Source organism: Electrona antarctica (genome assembly GCF_951216825.1).
Source record: "Electrona antarctica genome assembly, chromosome: 14".
Lineage (NCBI taxonomy): Eukaryota > Metazoa > Chordata > Actinopteri > Myctophiformes > Myctophidae > Electrona > Electrona antarctica.
In genome coordinates, this window is record NC_136795.1 from 8,219,221 (window position 1) to 8,239,602 (window position 20,382).

General features: G+C 45.2%; 1 protein-coding gene across 1 annotated transcript in view; it reads left to right on the forward strand.

Moving 5' to 3' along the window:
• grin2aa (glutamate receptor, ionotropic, N-methyl D-aspartate 2A, a) overlaps positions 1 to 20,382 on the forward strand; it is a 292,852-nt gene that overhangs the window by 70,937 nt on the left and 201,533 nt on the right. The window contains exon 2 of the mRNA XM_079519794.1: positions 116 to 640. Coding sequence (XP_079375920.1) covers positions 116 to 640 — 525 coding nt within the window. The remainder of the gene's footprint in view (positions 1 to 115; positions 641 to 20,382) is intronic.

Genomic DNA, 20,382 nt, shown 5'->3' on the forward strand with positions numbered 1-20,382 from the left:
AGGGTGAACTGCTATAGTTAACCTTTGTTTTTTCCTCTTTCTCTCTCTCTCTGTCTCCCATTTCTCTTTCTTTCTTTCTTTCTTTCTTTCTTTCTTTCTTTCTTTCTTTCTGCAGGGGATGAAGTGTTTCTCCAGGATGTCCCTCATCAGTAGCAGAGTGAGGAGCAGGAGGAGCAGCGGAGGAGCGAACGCCATCGGCACGCTCCTCCTCCCCGCCGCCGCCGCCTTCCTCGTAGCCGCCGCGGCGGTCACCCTGCTGTGCGGACCCCCCGCTGCCGAGGCGGCGGCCCCCCAGCCCAAGCAGCAGCAGCGGGTGGGCTCGGAGAAGGTGCCCGTGCTCAACATCGCCGTCATCCTGGGGCGCACGCGCTACATCTCTGACCGCGACATCCGCGCGCTCTGGAGCAAGGAGGACCCCATCGACGTCAACGTGGTGACGCTGCTGGTCAACGAGACGGACCCCAAGAGCATCATCACGCACATGTGCGACCTGATGTCGGGCACCAAGATCCACGGCGTAGTGTTCGGCGACGGCACCGACCAGGAGGCCATCGCGCAGATTTTGGATTTTATTTCCTCGCAGACGCTCATCCCCATCCTGGGCATCCACGGAGGCTCGTCCATGATCATGGCCGACAAGGTATGACGGATTGGATTGCATTGGATTGGATTGGATTGGATTGGATTGGATTGGACGGAGTGAGTGGGTCGATTGGCCGGGTCGATGGGTGGGTGGATGGATGGATGGGTGGGTGGATGGATGGATGGGTGGGTGGGTGGATGGATGGATGGATGGGTGGGTGGGTGGATGGATGGGTGGATGGGCGGATGTTTAGTGATGGTGAACTGATGGATGGATGGGTGGGTGGGTGGATGGATGGATGGATGGGTGGATGGGCGGATGTTTAGTGATGGTGAACTGATGGATGGATGGGTGGGTGGATGGATGGATGGATGGATGGATGGGTGGATGGGCGGATGTTTAGTGATGGTGAACTGATAGATGGATGGGTGGGTGGGTGGGTGGAAGGATGGATGTATTGGTGGATGGGTGGATGGGTGGATTGATGGATGGATGGCTGGCTCGATGGATGGATGGATGGATGGATGGGTGGGTGGGTGGATGGATGGATGGATGGATGGATGATTGCTGATGGAGGAGGGATGGATACAGCTTGGGTTTACACACACACACACACACACACACGGTTTAGCAGTATATAGCTTCCATGTGGGAGAATATTGTGTGTTCCTGTTAGGTGGTGAATTGTGATGTTTCTACAGTGAGGCTGGTGTTCCTCCATGGAGTCTTTTCAGACCGTGTGCGTGTGCGTGTGCGTGTGCACGTGCGTGTGTGCGCGCGCGCGTGCGTGTGTGTGCGCGCGCGCGCGTGCGTGCATATCTGTATTGGCATATCCAGCACTGCGTGCATGTTTGTACTACACTAGTGTGTGTTTCCGGTGCCTTTGAGTTTCGAGGCTAAATCTCTGTGGGCGGTTGGTTGGTTGGTTGGTTGGTTGTAGCGGAGGACTTTTCTCTTCAAGCCTCTTTCACGTCAACCTCTGGAGAATCTTATCCATCCGGCCGCTTCCATATTAAAAAAAAAGAAAAAGAGGGGAAAAAAGATAAGGAAGCAAAAACCCTGTGTTAACTTGTAACGCTTTGCAAGAGTGCCGGCACGCAGCCTTACACGGGTCCATTGGTGCACTTCTTCTCAGAGTTCAACATGACGTCGCTGTCGCGTCGGGGTGGAAATGTCCAAAACTGTCACTTTTAGGGATTAAAAAATTCAAAGATTGTCACTTTTAAGGATTTAAAAATTCGAAAATATCAAAAGTATAGATCGACCAAGCTCGAAAGGCGCCGCTTCGCGCCGCCTTTCGAGCTTGTGGATCTGCTACTGTTGATGTTTGATGCGTTTTTTTTTGTTTTTTTTTGCAGTGCTAGTCCCGTCCCGTCTCCCCCGTTGCCCCGCTCTCCATGTGGTTGTGCTTGTTAATGAGATAAGTGTGGCTGCATCTCCATGTGTTAGCATCCCTCGCACATCTGCCCTGCCTTTGTTCAATAATGTATCTCTCTGCCCGCATTGAGGAGAATGCATTATTGATTAAGGCATGAAACGTCTTCCTTGCTCGGCATCGCCAGCGATCCCAGCGTGAAGGAGGCCTTAGAAACGGCAGGGCACTCGGTAAGAGGATGGAACCATGATATACAAGTATCTGTCTTTATTTATTTTTTCCCCCTCCGTGTTCATTTATCCACTTGTGTGTGGAACTCGGAGAGAGTTTACAAATCATGTAATTCTGAGAGTGTGCAAATGGTTACCGTTTGTGGGTCCATTTGGTTGCATGATGCTCATAGCGGCAGGGCCGGTGCCACAAGGGAGAGACGCCCCCTCAACCGGACCGCCTGCCCCCCCCCCCCCCCCCCCCTTTAGTCAAGATGGATGTGAAAAAATATCATAAAAAAAATATACAAACTCCCTTGTGTTTTCCAGCGATATTGCAATAGCACAGTGTCTGTAGCGAGGGGTTCATGGTCGAGGACAGTCTGTGCAAATACATAAGCTACCGTTGGCTTGCTGAGCAGAGGTCCCATACCATTGATTATTAGGGTGCTGCGTCACATGGTCACAGGTTCAAAAACAGGTGAAGACTGGAGGAAGCGTTGCATGTTATTGTTGAGCGTGTGTTGATAATGTGTAGACTAAAGCCTCATTCACACATAAAGAACATATGTTCTGTGCTCTGCCTGTGTTTGATGGCCGTGAATGAGGCCTGAGAGCACAGTTTCCCCAATGCATATCGCTGCTGTTGGGGAGAAACCACCTAACTCCAAAATGCACATTTTTCTGAAAATTAAGGAAATTAAGAACACCTTATATTTTTAAAACAATATGCAATACGACCTCATCAAAGTTGGTATATTGTGACTTTGTATATTGTCAATGACTTGCATGAGAAGGGGAGAGGTGGTGGAGTTAGCTGCTTTAGCAGACAGCTTGAGTGTCCAATGAAGTTGAGAGGTTTTGTCTGAAACGCTTTTAGTACTTTTCAAAAAATAACAATTAACCAACACACAGACGTAAAAGGGTGTTCAATAGCATTGATTTATGAAAAAAAAGAAATACAAATACATTTAAAAACTCAAAAATAGAGTTATGGTTTCCTCCCGACAGCGACGATATTCGGAAACGGATGAAAAAACTGAGAGAATCTGTTGCAAGTGCAACCACCTGGGCTCACAACTAGCACCAAGTGCAACCACCTGGGCTCACAACTAGCACCGAGTGCAACCACCTGGGCTCGCAACTAGCACCGAGTGCAACCACCTGGGCTCGCAACTAGCACCGAGTGCAACCACCTGGGCTCGCAACTAGCACCGAGTGCAACCACCTGGGCTCACAACTAGCACCAAGTGCAACCACCTGGGCTCGCAACTAGCACCGAGTGCAACCACCTGGGCTCGCAACTAGCACCGAGTGTGTGGACGAATGATTGATTGAATACTTTATTGTCAGAAATGTAATCAGTACAGGGTACACAGTACAGTCAAACAGAAATGTAATCAGTACAGGGTACACAGTACAGTCAAACAGAAATGTAATCAGTACACGGTACAGTCAAACAGAAATGTAATCAGGGTACAGTCAAACAGAAATGTAATCAGTACAGGGTATACGGTACAGTCAAACAGAAATGTAATCAGTACAGGGTACAGTCAAACAGAAATGTAATCAGTACAGGGTACAGTCAAACAGAAATGTAATCAGTACAGGGTACAGTCAAACAGAAATGTAATCAGTACAGGGTACAGTCAAACAGAAATGTAATCAGTACAGGGTACAGTCAAACACACGTCCAATGGGATCACCGAAAAAAGTCCTTGCGGTCTTGTTTCCATTCAGGTCCTGGGTATTCAATTCAATTCAATAACCCAGTTCTCCTGTTGCCACTGTCACAAATGAATCAACGTGCCAGACGGCCTAGGCAAAGACAAGCCAGTACAGATTTGTCTGTATTTGCATTTTTGCACACAACAAAAACAAAAGTATGCCGTGTGCGTGATGGTCTGAGCTATCTGTCAAAGTACAGCCGGTACATTAGTAGGCTGCATAAATATATACATGTATTTTTAAACTGCCAGTTAATTTAACAAAAACCTTCTGGTACTTTTTAATTAATAAGGCATGGGCCCGTACGGGATACACGGACACGTTTCGGCGTCAAGCCTTCCCCAGCTTGTTTCAGAAATAGAAAGTGGGTCAGTGTTGTTGTTTTTTACCTGGGCGGGACTGACAGACAGACAGACGGACATGACAAGGGCTTAGCTGCTGTGCGTGATTGTAGATGAGGATGAGGGTAAAATAAAATCACACCTGTGAAGTGAGGGGCGCTCTAATCATCGTACATCATCATCAAGAATGGTGGTCCCTTATTGGCCAAGGGTTCCCAACGACATACCCAGCCGATTTGCTCAGACACGTATGACGTAAATTCTCCATTCATTGTGAATGGCATTTAATGTTTGTGTTGAGACACAATCTACACTATAGCTGATTATAGGGGCTGGCGCCCCTCAAAAATAAATGAATTAATGAAAATTGAGAGCTTGTTTGTTACTCGCCTCCTCCTCTGTTCTTGGTTGGGCGTGAAGAATGTAAGTTATATCTGTAGGCTATGACAAGTTTCATGTCCTATACCTGGGATTCAAACCTGGGTCGTTCAGGGGAGATAATTGCAGACAATATTCTGCTTTTCAACCAGTACAGTATCCTACAATGTCCGATACTGTAGCGAAACTGTGCACGTACACCCCCTGGATGTGCCAGTTATAGTGCCACCAAGAGGTACATTTTAGCAAAACACATTTTTCTATATTACTTCTACATTACTTCACATTACTTCTATACAGATTTTGTCCAAACATCATGCAAATCGGTTAAAACGAGACAGGTCTTTCAATTTTTAAGGGGCGCTAGCCCCTCTTATATACAGGTTTAATTTGTGTTTTAGTTCAATGTTTGTTTTAACGCCATTGACAATGAAGGGAAAATGTACGTCATAATGTCCCTCATTACGTCATATTGTCTCTTTATTGTTAATGGCATTTAATGTTTGTGTTGGCACCGTTTGTTTTACATCACCTAATCAACATGAGTTAGACTTTAATATATTAGCGCCCTTCACTTCACACGGGTGTGATTTTTTTATATTACATCCTGATTGGCAATTATTGGCTTTCAAAGTTTGCAGGAGTGCTCCGTTTCACACAAAATGGCTGAAATCATGAACGCAGCATCCTGAACCCTTTTGACATTGCCCTATTATAGTGCCACCATGGCTGTCTGTCTGTCTGTCTGTCTGTCTGTCAGTCAGTCAGTCAGTCAGTCAGTCAGTCACTAAGTGTGTGTGTGTGTCTGCACGTGCGTGCGCGCATGTGTGTCTTTGTCTCTGTCTGTCTCTCTCTCTCGGTCTGCCTCCCCTCTCTCTCCTGGTCTATAATTGTGTGGGTGTATAGCTGTCAGACTGTAGCTTGTTGATTGTCTTCTTCGTGTAATTCTCACGCCAAATGGCTTATTGACAGCCTCCCTGAGCAATCTAGCAGGCCATTACTGGCCCGCTCGCTGCATGCGTGTCTCGGTTGGTCATGAGCACACGGTCCACTCTCTCCATCTCAACCCTTCCTCCACCCCCCCCCCCCCCCCCCCCCGCCTTAATCCATTTAGACCCGAGGACTGATCTGTGTCACCTTATATGGTGTTTAACCCACTTTCACCATTATTTTAAACTTTAGCAGTCGAAAAATAGCAGATCGGTGCCGCGCTACGAGCTTGTATAGATCAGCTATTTTTGAAAAATCGTGAAAAATGTTGCCCAAATCATCGAATATGTATTCGTTCACGACGGTTGTTTTTCACTCACATCTTTGCTTCTGGGGGGTGGGGGGGAACAACATATTTTCAGATGGGGGTCGGTGGCCAAATACATATAATTTTGGGGGTCCTTGACATGGAAAAACAGCACCACTGACATAAAACATCAGAAAAGTGTCAGGATTTAGGAGACATTTTAGAATCAGGTCCCCAGTCTTACTGGGTTAAATTCTACTCTGTTCTGCTCTGTTCTGTTCTGGGAGAATGTCTATCTGATCCATGGCATGGCTTTAGTGAGTGACCGCACTGCTACACAATCAAATCTCCTAGTTGTATAACACCCTCAGTGTTAAAGGACAACCTTAGTTCTTTTCAACCAAGGTTCGTGTTTTAGGTTGTTATTGTTTTGTAGTCATCAATCTTCAGGAACTTCCTTTTCCCTCAATAAAAGCTACAGGCTACGAGAGCTTTTATTGTTATTCTTCTGGTTTGAGGGAAAAGGAAGTTCCGTTTGGTTGTTCCTGCCTGATGATTACAAAACAATACTACAACATGACGTAACGATATCTCGCTCGCTTTGATATTGTTGAATAGCCAATGCAAACATCAGAAATGACGCTTTCCATTTTTTGGGGGGCTCCTATTCCCATGCAGCTTTGTGTCTTTGTGTGTACCCCATAACAATGATTTGATTGGCTAAGCACCCCTATAGAGATGATTTGATTGGCTGAGCAATGCACACATTGAGGATAAAAAGTGAGGACAGAAAAGCTAGGACTCCAAATGTGATTGGCCCGGAATGAGATGATGTATGATGATAAGAGCGCCCCTCACTTCACAGTGGGTGTGATTTTTTTTTTACTTATATTACTGTACATATATGATTTTTATACCACATGCTTTTATCTAACACACGTTTCAATAACATAGTGATTATGCAAATGGCATTGATTAGGGATTCCATATTGATTATGTGTGCAGTGCACGTTCATTGTTACTATTTGAAAGCCAGCATGAGGACCAAATGTTAATTGCAGCCGTGGGAGATATTCTCTGCGTGGTTGATGAGCAACCCCCCTGGGAATGAAACTAAATGACGGTCAAAATGGAACGTGCACACACACGCACGTACACATACACACACATGCACATACGCGTGTGTGCATGTGCCCACGCAACACGCATGCACCCACGCATACACACGCATACACACGCACACACAGCAACAAACCAATGTCTTGTGCAGTTTATTGATCTGTAAGCAGTGTTGTCTGATCATTCCTATTGTGTAGTGTATGTGTGCATGCACATACGGGTGCACGCACACACACACACACACACACACACACACACACACACACACACACACACACACACACACACACACACACACACACACACACACACACACACACACACACACTTATGTGGACAAATGCACACACACAGGAGCCATATATATATATATATATATATATATACACGTACACAACACACAATATATGGAACCGTCACACAGCGTTAACACCATGCCTCTTGAAACTGCAAAGGCGACTAGTAGGCCTAGCCAAGAACTAGGCTCCATGCATAGATGGACCCACGTATTTGTACGACCCGTTCCACGAATCATCACGCCAGCTTTGCCAGCCTCAGAAATCTTCTGTGGGAGCAGTTGGGCGTCCTTCCATTTTTTATTTTTTTTGGCAGTGCTTTTATTCGATTAATTCCGTTTGTTCTGAGCAGAACTAATATTTAAAAGTTTCTGTTTTTGTGTTCCACCCACACCATAACATTCCTAAACAGGTTGAAAAAAATAAAAAATAAAAGGTTTCACACCATTCTTACGCAATATGTTCAAAAGAAAACACACTTAAAGTATAGGCCAATGTGTTAGTGAGGCAAAGGTACATGACAGTGTTTAGCTTTCTGCATGGTCCATAACATAGAATGTTTCATTTCCAAATCAAACAGCATAGCTCTGCTTTTTTATTTTATATTCTTTGATATTATCATCTGGCACTTATCCATGTTCCAGCTCAGTCAGTATAGAGCGCTCGCCTTAGAAGCAGACGTTTCTGGGTTTCATTGCAGGGCATGCACCGCCAACTCAGCGTGTGAGTAACAGAGTACTGGGAGCCCATGGTAGGCGTAACACTCCTCACCTCAGCCATCCATCTCCTTGCACCTTGTAAGTGGGATAGACAGTCTCGTTACTCAGCTCTTTTCCCACAATAAGCCACTTTGACCTAGCCTGGCTCCAGCCCTGAATCGCTACCATTAAAAAAAAAAGAAGAAAGTCCTGGCGATTCAGGTCTGGTGACTCTGCCTACGGCGGTGTCAAATCCGATCGCAGCAGCTGATGGGCCATCAGCCCCGTCACTCAACAGCGTCAAACAACAAACATGGCTGCCCCCACTGTGGTAACTCGCGACCGTATCAATCTGGCTATTAAATCGACCTATGATAAACAGCAGGTTTTATAAACATCATCATCCGACATATTTTACCGCTTTTGTTTACATGCTAGCCCTCGTTGGCTGTGTTTGTTTGGTTAGAAAATGGGTTAGCCATAGCCACATGATTGACAACAACGTCATCTGCTTTCCTACTATTCTAATTGGTTGGTATGAACCAATCGCCGAAGACTGCCGCTTTGACAACGGGCCTATCCCAGAAACTGCTGCCATGGGGAGGGCTTTCAGTCTGAATAATGAAGTGAAACAAAATGAAAATTCAGACTGACTAACTTTGACCAACCTATACCGGTATATACTTGTCTTATTTACTTATGTGTGGACTCACACATGTGATCTTGGTAAAGTAGAATATACAAATCAAATACACATTCAATAATCCTGCTGTCTGACCCAGCTCGGAGGTGTATGTATGGCTGTGCCATACGTTGGATGAACATGTATTTTAGAATGTAGATCATCTCACACACTGTATACTGTATATTCCTATACATCCTTTCCTATAGAGCAGGGGTTCTCAACCCGTGGGTCGCCAAATTATTGTAGGGGGTCCCCAAATTATTTAAAAGAAATATATATATTTTCACGATTTTTCAAAAATAGCAGACCTACAAGCTCGTAGCACGCCACTCGGTGGCGCGCTATGAGCTTGTAGATCTGCTATTTTTCAATAGCTAAATTATAACAATGCTTAAAACACCAAAAGGGGTTCCCGCCCAAAATGGTTTAAGGTTATTGTAGCAGTCAATTTATATTGGGGGTCGGGAGGGGGCGGGGCGGGGGTCCCGAGACATTGCCAAAGCATTTCCGGGGGTCCCCGGCCAAAAACGTTGCGAACCCCTGCTATAGAGGGTATGCGCGTGACATCTGCAAATTCAGCATCATACCTTAAGATATAAGCAGGAACGCCTAACTGACAGAAAAACTACTTTCTGGCCTTGACAGCCCATACATCCAAACGGTAAAGTCCTATCTGAGTGCGTTAAACTACGTTAAACTCACTTTGCCACTCGATTTGCCACTCAACTTTATGCATGCGCGTACCCTCTATTGGCTCCCCTGGCAGAACCCGCTTTGGAACCACGGGAATTGACTGAAGGTGACGGGGAATGCCATTGTCATGCGCTCCGACAGCACAGCAGACACAGCGTCACGGCCCACCGCCGTTCTACCACTCTGCCCCGAAAATGTCACGCACAGAGTTGAACCCATGGTTTTTACAGGATTTAAAAGCCGATGAGGCGGAAGCTGCTTTTAGTTTTTTGCTTCGCTTCCCCGCACTTTGGTGTTTTGCCAACACTGTAAAGGTCTGAGTGTTCATTCAACTCTCAGACTATACAAACGAAAACCATTGGCTTCCATTTGTATACTCTGAGATTTGCAACACTGCAGGATTTTTACAAGTTCTGCAGTAACCAACCCAGGTCAGGTACAGGCCATCGATATTGTCCTTTTCTTTTTGCTGAAGTTTGCGTGATCTGCGCAAAAGGACAGTTTGGTGTTTTAAACATTATGTTATAATTTAGCTATTGAAAAATAGTAGATCTACAAGCTCATAGCGCGCCACCGAGTGGCGCGCTACGAGCTTGTAGGTCTGCTATTTTTGAAAAATCGTGAAAATATTTATTTCAGAAAACTGGAGGATTTAGAAGGATTTTTTTAAATTTTGAGGTCAGGCCTAAATGGGTCAAATGATAAGGGACAATATCGGTGGCACCCAACTGTAGGGACATGTAGACTAGGGATGTCCCGATACACTTTTTTCGTTCCCAATCCGATCCAGATACCACAATTTCTGTGTTAGCCGATTCCGATACCAGAGAATTATATTTATAATAAAGAACAAATATAGAAGCCAACTCTATGAACGGAGCAGAGCGGCGGTGTTTGTTTAGAGACATATCTCATGTTGTGTTTATAGCTATCTAGCTATAGATCTCGTGTTGTGAGTGAGCAGACTCCTCACTCAAATGTGCACTTGTAGTTCTGGCGACCTGAAAGCAAACTCCACATGCGTGCCTGCATGTGTGCGTGCATGTGTGCGCACAAGAAACAGCTTATATAGAATCTTACTGGGAAGAACTTGCAGAGACACACACACGCACGCACGCACGCACACACACACACACGCACGCACACACACACACACACACACACACGCGCACACACACACACACACACACACACACACACACACACACACACACACACACACACACACACACACACACACACACACACACACACACTGACTGACACGTAATGGTCTCACTGCATAACTAAATACAGCGTCTTTCATGTCTGTCTTTTGTGCTATCAACCACCAACTGTATAATCAGGTGTCTCTAACAAGCTCTGACCAATTGGCAATCACAGCCACATGCAGTCACAGTCTTCAAAGATACACAGCTTTCTCTGGCATGTGTGTGTGTGTGTGTGTGTGTGTGTGTGTGTGTGTGTGTGTGTGTGTGTGTGTGTGTGTGTGTGTGTGTGTGTGTGTGTGTGTGTGTGTGTGTGTGTGTGTGTGTGTGTGTGTGTGTGTGTGTGTGTGTGTGTGTGTGTGTGTGTGTGTGTGTGTGTGTGTGTGTGTGTGTGTGTGCGTGCGTGCGTGCGTGCGTGCGTGCGTGCGTGCGTGCGTGCGTGCGTGCGTGCGTGCGTGCGTGCGTGCGTGCGTGCGTGCGTGCGTGCGTGCGTGCGTGCGTGCGTGGGCTTTTACATGTTGAGAGGATTGTTATTTTCATCCAGTATAGTGTCGTCATTACAAGGACAACCAAACAACACGCGCACGTTAATCCTCTCGTTTGTTTGTCTTTCTGTTGTGTTTTGTCGCGGCATGCTATTGCCCGAGTAATATGTGTCTGTGCGTCTGTCTTTCCAAGGGACAGTTTTTATTTTCATGTTAACCTTTATTTCACCAGTAAAAACACATTTAGACACGGCCTCTTTTTCAAGTGGGAACTGCATGGTCAAGAGGCAGAAAGAAAATTACAACTTCAAAGCTACATCGTACATGTCAATTGCAGAACAGACAATAATACATCCATGATACCACCATAAAAGAATCTTCAAAGTGATACTCTTTAGGTCAGAGAGAAAATACAGTACAACTTTAACAGCAAAAATAAATATGGAGTCCTACTGTATACCATGGCTACTTACACATCCGCACATGTGCAGATGTTTGACTGTACATCGGAGATCATCCCCTTGAAACTTCTCAAAGAAACTTTCGAGGCCAATTTGAGTCTGAACTACAGGTCGTTCCATGATGACCAAGGGCCAAAGAAAGCGAGACAGAAAGCGAGACCCTCCATCTGACTCATGACCTTCTCCAAGTGATATAAGAAATAAGGTGAACCCTCCCTAGAGGTGTTTCTCTCTCTGAGGGACTGGCACGTTCACACTCGCAGTGCGTTCATGGCTTGTTAACGTCCGTCATTCATTGACCATTTTATGAAAAAAAAATGTCCTTCAGGGAATCTTTAGACTAGTCCCTAACCGCTGCATTTTATCCACCTGTTGTTGGTTTTTTCCTTCCCTTGCCCATTAACCCAAGTGTCTCTGCGACAGATTGAATCTCTCATCTGCTCCGCTTCCTTTTGGCACTTGTCAGAGCGACCATAAGCTGATAAAAACACAGCCCACAATAAATGTAACCTAAGCTTGTCGTCAGACAGCCGGATAGCGTCGTGCAGAGAACATGGATATCGGCCCCTCGGGGAGAGGCACATTTTGCCGTTGCAGTGTTAAGCCTGGATATTACGGATAACACGTGCATGGCGTTGCCAGCGATGGAAATTCATTTCATCCCACGATCTCTCTCTCTCTCGGTATGTGCGACTCTTAAAGGAACAAAAACGAAGCAACAACCAATTATTTAACTCATGTCCTGTCTCCTCTGAGACACTTTCCTTCTACTTCCAAAGTACTGAATACATGATGAGGAGATATTGCTCGGCCTGAATGAGAGAGTAGATTCCCCATCTAAATATTAATTCAAAGTATATACTCGGCGCACTGAATTATTACTGTATACTGTAAGTGGCTACTCGAGTCATAAACAAGTGTCAATGTGGGTTATGGTGGGGCGAGAAGACAGACAGACAGACAGACAGCTGTACTATACTGTATATTGTGTCCATTGACTTCCACTATATTGCAACAGACACAGAATGGATGGCAGAGAGCTCGTCTCGATATATAGGCACAAAATGGCCGACTGCCTGCGGGTCCTCTTTTTCAGCTGCCAATCAAGCTCATGTGAAAGTGAGGCTAAATAGTGCCAAGTGTCTTTCTTGGAGATTAGTAGAGGGAGCACTCCGCGTATGTGTCGCGCGCACGCGCCACACACACACACACACACACACACACACACACACACACACACACACACACACACACACACACACACACACACACACACACACACACACACACAGCTCACCTTCCGTCTTTACTGCCTTTATCTCTTTATCCTTCTCTCTTTTACCATGGCCATATGTCTGTCACTCACACCCTAGCGCTCCACAAAACTATGTTTTGATTTCCTTAATGGTCCACTTCACCCCTTTTGCAACCAGATCTTATTTTACTGATGTTTAGACACAATCAACACTTCCCTGGGGTTTTGATGTGTGTAATGTGTGTTTTTAGATATTCAGTCCACAAGGAAGGGCAGTGCACTAAAGCATTATGGGCATTGTAGGAATTCAGCAAACACTAACTAGTCAAACACACAGACTTCATTATTTTTCTGGCCATAGGGTGCAAATTTGAAATTGTGCTATACTGTTATCTACTACAAATACTATTAACATGACTGCAGTTTCTTCCAGCGGTGAAATGTCCCTTTGAGTCACACAGAATTCAGCTCAGATTGGCTAGGAGAGTCTCTCTCTCTCTCTCTCTCTCTCTCTCTCTCTCTCTCTGTCTCATTACGTCAGTGTATTAGGGCAGTGGTGGGCAGACTATTAAGTGCATTTGCAGGGAGACGTAGAAGTATTTGGGAGGAGTAATCAGCAATAAGGGGTGAGTTAAGGCCAGGGAGAGGCCTTGATTTCCCTGGACACACACACACACACACACACACACACACACACACACACACACACACACACACACACACACACACACACACACACACACACACACACACACACACACACACACACACACACAGCTGCGTGACTTGCATTCCACAATCCACATGGGAATGTCAAAAGCACTTTTCTCTCGAAAAACACAAATGTCAGTTGACAGTTGAACCCCTGTAAGGTAGCCAGCCAGCGATGCCTGCTAATAATCAGCTAGATATTCATGTAATGGTGCCTATTTGTTATACAAACTGCAATTGTAGTCCCAATTGAAAATGGACGTTTGTTTGCTTTTCAAATCACGGCAGCCTCAAGTGCCCATAACATTGGTCTGTTAAATGGTAAATGGTGCATTTATATAGCGCCTTTATCCAAGGCGCTTTACATAGATTGTGCATTACATTCACCCATTCACACACACATTCATACACCGATGGCGGCAGAAACCATGCAAGGCACCAACCAGCACATCAGGAGCAATCAGGGGTTCAGAGTCTTGCTCAAGGACACTTCCACACTAACTCTGGGGGAGCCCGGGTTCGAACTGGCAACCTTACGGTTACCATCCGGCAGCTCTACCCCTGAGCCACCGCCTGTTGAATGTATAGACCGCCGCCGTTGTTACCCTGCACTATTTTTCTTTTTTCTAATTATTTGTTTGGCCCAAAACATTGTGTTTGTTGTCATGGTTTGTCACGGTCCGAGTTGGCTTTGTTCGAGGCTTACAGATCTTTAAATAAATACTTTTTGAAACGTCTATGGGAAAAATGCATGGGAAATTATTTTCCGGGCCTGTTGTCGTCATGAAAGGGGGCGGGACTGCGACGCTCTTATTAGATTCAATCCTGTCCACTCTCTATAGCTATTGGCTGTGCATTAACTAGATCTGTGCCAATGTCGAGATGTCTCGTGCTTGGGGCCTATGGAAAAAATGCTGTGCTGAGATGTATGGGAACTGAAATAGAGGGACGTCCAGCTTTAGCAGCTATAGTTTTATTTATTATTCATTATTAACCTATACAATTAAGTAGAGGAAGGTGTAGTATAGCCTGGCTAATAAGCCAGACCGAAAAAAAAATGTCCTGCCGGCGGATTACGGTCTGGAGAGGCTCAATTGTACGCCCATTTCCTACACCAGAGAACTGGTGTGGCCAATCGGGACACGGTATGCAATATGGGCGGGCTTTGGTACAGTGACGTTCAATGCTTGAGACCTTTGACTGACAGTAGCTCTGACCAATTGCGTCAAAGAGAAAATGTTTGAACCCGCCCCCCGGGAAACAAGATCCATACACAGCATCTCCAGACTCAAATACCACACGACAGTGTGATTTGAGTCTGGCTTATTAGCCAGGCTAGGTGTAGTAGGCCTACTTCAACATTAATTTGGCTCATGCCATTAGTTTCCCTTTCACAAATAGCCCTAGGGCAGCCACATGGCCCGTAATTCTGCCTGGGGGAAAAAGAAAATCCAACATTTTTAATTCTTTATTTACCCAGGGAAGTAGCTGAGCACAGGTGCTCATTTTCAGCAACGCCCTGCACATAGAAACACACAGACAGACGCACACATGCACACACACACATTAAAACCTGGGAGCTGACCAGTACAACCACAGTCTTATACTGTTGGCCACTAAGCAGATCCAGGGGGAGCAGTTGGGGGTTCAGTGCCTTGCTCGAGGGCACTTCAGCGGTGTTGGGTGAGTGATGACAATCACTTCCCCACCCAGATTTTTCCTGCCCGTCCGGGGAATCGAACCGGCAACCTTTCAGCAACAAGGGCGCTCCTCTAACCCTTAGGCCACCGCTGCCCCTAATAATGTAATGTAATAATGTAGTAATGTAGCCCAATAATGATTCAAGATACAAACAAAGTTATCATTTGTCGCAATTGATGTACAACAATCTTCTCCACAACTTTTAATTTGGTTGTACAAGAGCACATTTAAAATGGCGAGGCACAGGAGCAGAAGAAATATTGTGATAAAAGCTCTGGAGAACATCCAGAGGACAGGAGGAGGAGGACGAGGAGGAGGAGGTGGAGGCGTTCTTTTTTGTTGACAATTTCTAAAAGAGTAGGTTGAGATACAAGGTTGAAGAGTTGGAAACAAGTACTGGGGCCCAAGCGGACGGGCACCATGCCAGGATTTCAATTTTGGATGAGCCTTGGGATTAGAAATCTTTCATTCGATGAGATGTGAAAAGTAGGCATGTCTAGAGTTTTTTATATTTTTTAAACTTGGCATTAAAGAGTGTTCATCAGAGTGTTTATAGCACTGGGTCATCATGGTTGGCCAGGGAGCTTTGACGGCATTCCACAGACACTACGCTTGACGTGCATTTACACTTCAAAGCACTTAATGTTCCCATTCATCCATGCAGGGCAGGGACATGTGTCTGTCTTCAAATTAAATTAAAGATTTTGAAATGAGTGAGATGCTCATCCGCTAAATAATAATATGGGATCTACTGTAACTCACAAAAATGAAACTTTATCAGAAATATTGGCAGAGGTGGAATAAAAATGATTGGGGGAAAAAAGATTGGGACAGGGATATGAATTTGGCACTCGCACTGTGAGAGGTGTAACAGAGAAATTAATTAAAGTATTAAAATCCACATGCAATATCTGATTTAGGATTATTGAAAATGTGTGTTCTAAAGTCATATTTGTGGGGTCTGTATACTTAAAGGAATACACGTACTGGGCCCTGTTTTCGTCAGTGCTAAACCCCTTATCCCTTACTTCCCTAACTTCTTTGCCTTTTTATTTTTTACTATTTTTAAAGACATATTCAAATTGTTCAACTAGCTTAACACTTAGCCCGCTAGCATTTATTGAAAAATTAGGATCTAATTCACGCCAGCATTTTTTTAATTTTAGCTCTTATTTTGAAAAGCCGCCATTTCCGGTCCATGAGCAGTAGTCATAACCTTGGAATATACACAGAGCTGGACAGGCCTTGTTTACAATCTGAATCCAGACCGGAGCTCTGGAGAGATCTACATCGTCAGCTCTGTGCCGTCAAAGAGACCAAAAATGCCATCTATCTGGGACAAGGAACAACAACAGCTAGCTACCCGACGCTAACGTAAGTAGTATTATAGCTCGATCTAGTTAATGCACTATAAAAGCGCAATTGACAAAGGTCTTCGGCAATGACGATAAGCGTTAGTATCAAAATTAGGCTTCAATTCACAAAGGACTTCGGCAATGGTGCGGAGGGTGTTAAGTACTGTACTTAAGTACAATTTTGAGGAATTTGTACTTTTGTACTTTTACTTATTAGTATTTCCCATTTCCGGGAACTTTTACTTCTACTCCACTACATTTCAGAGGCAAATATTGTACTTTTACTTACTTCATTATTTTTAAACTTTAGTTACTTTGTAGATTCTGCAGATCATTATTACAAAACATACATTAATCACTTCAGCCCCAGGGCCAAATCAGCCATTGGGCCAGTGAGGCCGTGGCCCAGGGGCCCTTGGCTCTTAGGGGCCCTTCAGAGAAACTGGACCATGCGGTACAGGGTTTGGGGCCCTTCATTGGCCGTTGATTGTATAAAATGTAGGTAAAAATAGATGATAAAAAATGTAAAAACCCAGAAAATGCTGCGTGCGTGCGTGCACGCTATCAGGGCCCCCAAAAAGGTTAGCGGCCCAGGGGGCCTCGTGGGGGTTAATCCGTCCCTGTTCAGCCCTATATACATTTCGGCCATTTGAAAATGGCCGATCTCCACCTGAGCGCTACCACGATCTGGTACATCCATATTTAGAACTAACATGTCATTAATATACAATATATACAAAACAATGAAAAGCAGACGGACAAAACATATAGATGAACCAACCAGGATCTGAAATGTAACATAAAATGGCAGTGTGGCATAATGCATAACCTACTTTATGTAGTAGCACACGCGCACGCACGCACGCACGCACAGATAATAAACGAAGGGCATTACAATGCACTTCATGTCCCTGTGCTAGTTTTTCCTCAAGGTCTCTCATTTTCCTTTTCATCTCCCTCTCCGTCTCCCTCTCTCTCTCCTCTTTTTAAGTGTCTTTGTGGTGCAGTGGTATATATCTGTACATTTTAGAAGCACACGGTCCGTTCTGCAGAGACACACACACGCACACGGACGTGCACACACACACACACACACACACACACACACACACACACACACACACACACCCCACCATTCTGCAGGCATGACGATGTTTCCTCAGTGACTGAGCTAATGACGGAGATGCAGAGGCGTCCTCGCGCACGCAGGGTGAAGAGACGGTCAGCTGGTCTGGGCTCACTCTAATTAGTACAGCGGTGACAAACGATGACTGACACACACACACACACACACACACACACACACACACACACACACACACACACACACACACACACACACACACACACTCCCCTTCCTTCCAAACTTACATTAGAGAGAGAGAGAGGTTAATCTGAGGTTTTCAGGAAGAGACAGTCAGACAGTGGTGGAAGGTAAACTTAAGTACATTTACTTATGTACTGTACTTAAGTACAATCTTGAGGTATTTGTGCTTTACTTGAGTATTTCCAATTTCCAATATTATTTGTACGTATACTCCACTACACCTCGGATCCAAATATTGTACTTTTACTCCACTACATTTATTTGCTAAAGTTTTCAAACGTTATAGTTACTTTGTAGATTTGGGTTATTATGACAAAACATACATTAAACACTTCAGCCCTATACATTTTGGCCATTTGAAAATAGCAGCTCACAATGAGTCACATCGCGACGATTTTTATACATTTGGAAACTTTAAATGGTTCGTCATGCTACGAAGCGTATGTCCCATGACGTGATAAAGATATGTACCAATGCCAGGGTATAATTGGTTTACGATGGTGACGTAATGATGATATGTTTCAGTGTCGGGTCGATTAAAGGGACATGCGCATCAAACCACCCGAGTAAACACATTATACCACTAATCAACTCAGAGATTACATATACATACATATAGACATATAGACATATGAGCATATGACGTGATGAATATATGTACCAATGCCAGGGTATAATTGGTTATCGATGGTGACGTAACGATGACATGTTTCAGTGTCGGGTCGACTAAAGGTAATGCCCCTATGTAATCTGACACCACTGCCATAACAGGCATAAGTAATCATTACCATACTTCAAAATACTACTTTTTCCCCTCCAAAAGCAAGGTACGTAGCAAATAGCTAAACCTAATAATTCAATATTGCAAACGTTCTTTCAGAGAGGCTGAGATTTGAAAGTTTGTAGCGGTCTACAGTACTTGCGCGCTCTGCTTGCGCACTAGTAGGCCATTTATGGCCTATTTGTGTGCAACAAGCAAGTAGGCACTCGACAGAGTGCAGTTCTAGTTTCATATGTGTCTGTTGATGTTGTTTTACTGTGTACGTCTCACTGCTTCCCCCCGATCTGCATGTCTCTCATTTACATGTTGATTTGATCTTGTATGCATCTCTATAGCCGTCCCTTTATGGATTTATTTCCCGCTCCTGCTACGCACGCACGCACGTTCGTTCACATGTTTGAAGATTCCGGAGAGTGATTCCTCTCTGTATCGATTCCAAACCGTGTCTAAATGAGTTGGCAACAGTTGCACCAGACCTGCTCTCTCTCTCTCTCTCTCTCTCTCTCTTTCTCCCTCTCTCTCTCTCTCTCTCTCTCTCTCTCTCTCTCTGTACACACACACGCACACATCAGAAAGCCATTTCACGGCTCCTCGTATATAGGCTATAGGGCTGTTTCAATGCACAGCCTTCCACTGTTTGGTTTGAGAAATATCTGCCTGTTTATACCCCCCCCCCCCCCCCCTCCCCTCTCTCTCTCTCTCTCCTATTATAAGACTTCTCATTCTTGATTTAAAAAACACACACACACACACACACACACACACACACACACACACACACACACACACACACACACACACACACACACACACACACACACTGTACAGTAGTGGCCGCGTTGCTCCGCAGTGGCTCTGCAGTGAAGGAACACAATCACATTAGAACAGGGCTGGCTTGGCTTTTGCTTCGCTTTTGCTCTCGCCGTGTCCCTGCGTCGCACTGCAACTCCCCCAACCCCTACCCCCCACACACTCCCACTCCCCTAGCGTAGCAACACAATTCCATTAGAAGGGACTAGGCTTTCCTTTAGTGTTAGCGTAGCGTAGCCCCAGTTGCCGCGCCATGTCGGAAGCAGTGAGCTGTGCTATAAAGACAGGGAATGCAGCGAGAGAGAGGAGAGGAGAGAAGAGAGGAGGCGCGGTGGGCATGAATTAAATATCCCTTCTTCTCCCGTCCTCCCGAGCTGCCATGCACGGTGCACCGTCCGTCCAGCCTCCCCTCCCCCCCCCCCCCGACCCTCGTTTCGCTCTCGTTTTTCTACTTTATGAAAGGAAGGGCCTCGCTGAGCATGAAGGCAACGCTAATTGTCCAGGAGTAGATGGATGGATGGATGGAGAGAGTGATGAGTTGTCAACTTGTCATGCAGGGTGAAAAACCTAATGTTTCTATATCAGTGGTGCTCAAACTATTTTCATGTCAAGGACCCCCCAAAATGATATGTAATTGGCCACCCACCCCCATCGGAAAATATGATGGTCCATGGGGAGGGAGTCCCCCAGAAGCGAGTTAAAAACGTTCGCCGTGAAAGAATATATGATGCAATGATTTGCACCACATTTTCATGATTTTCAGATCTACAAGCTCGAACTTGAAGATCTGCGAGCTTGTAGATCTGCTATTTTTGAACAGCTAAAGTTTAAAATAATGGTAAAAGTGGTTAAGTGACACAAACATGAGAGGATGGATGGATGTATGGATGGATGGAGGGATGGATGGAGGGATGGATGGAGAGAGCCATGAGTTGTCCCTGTGAGC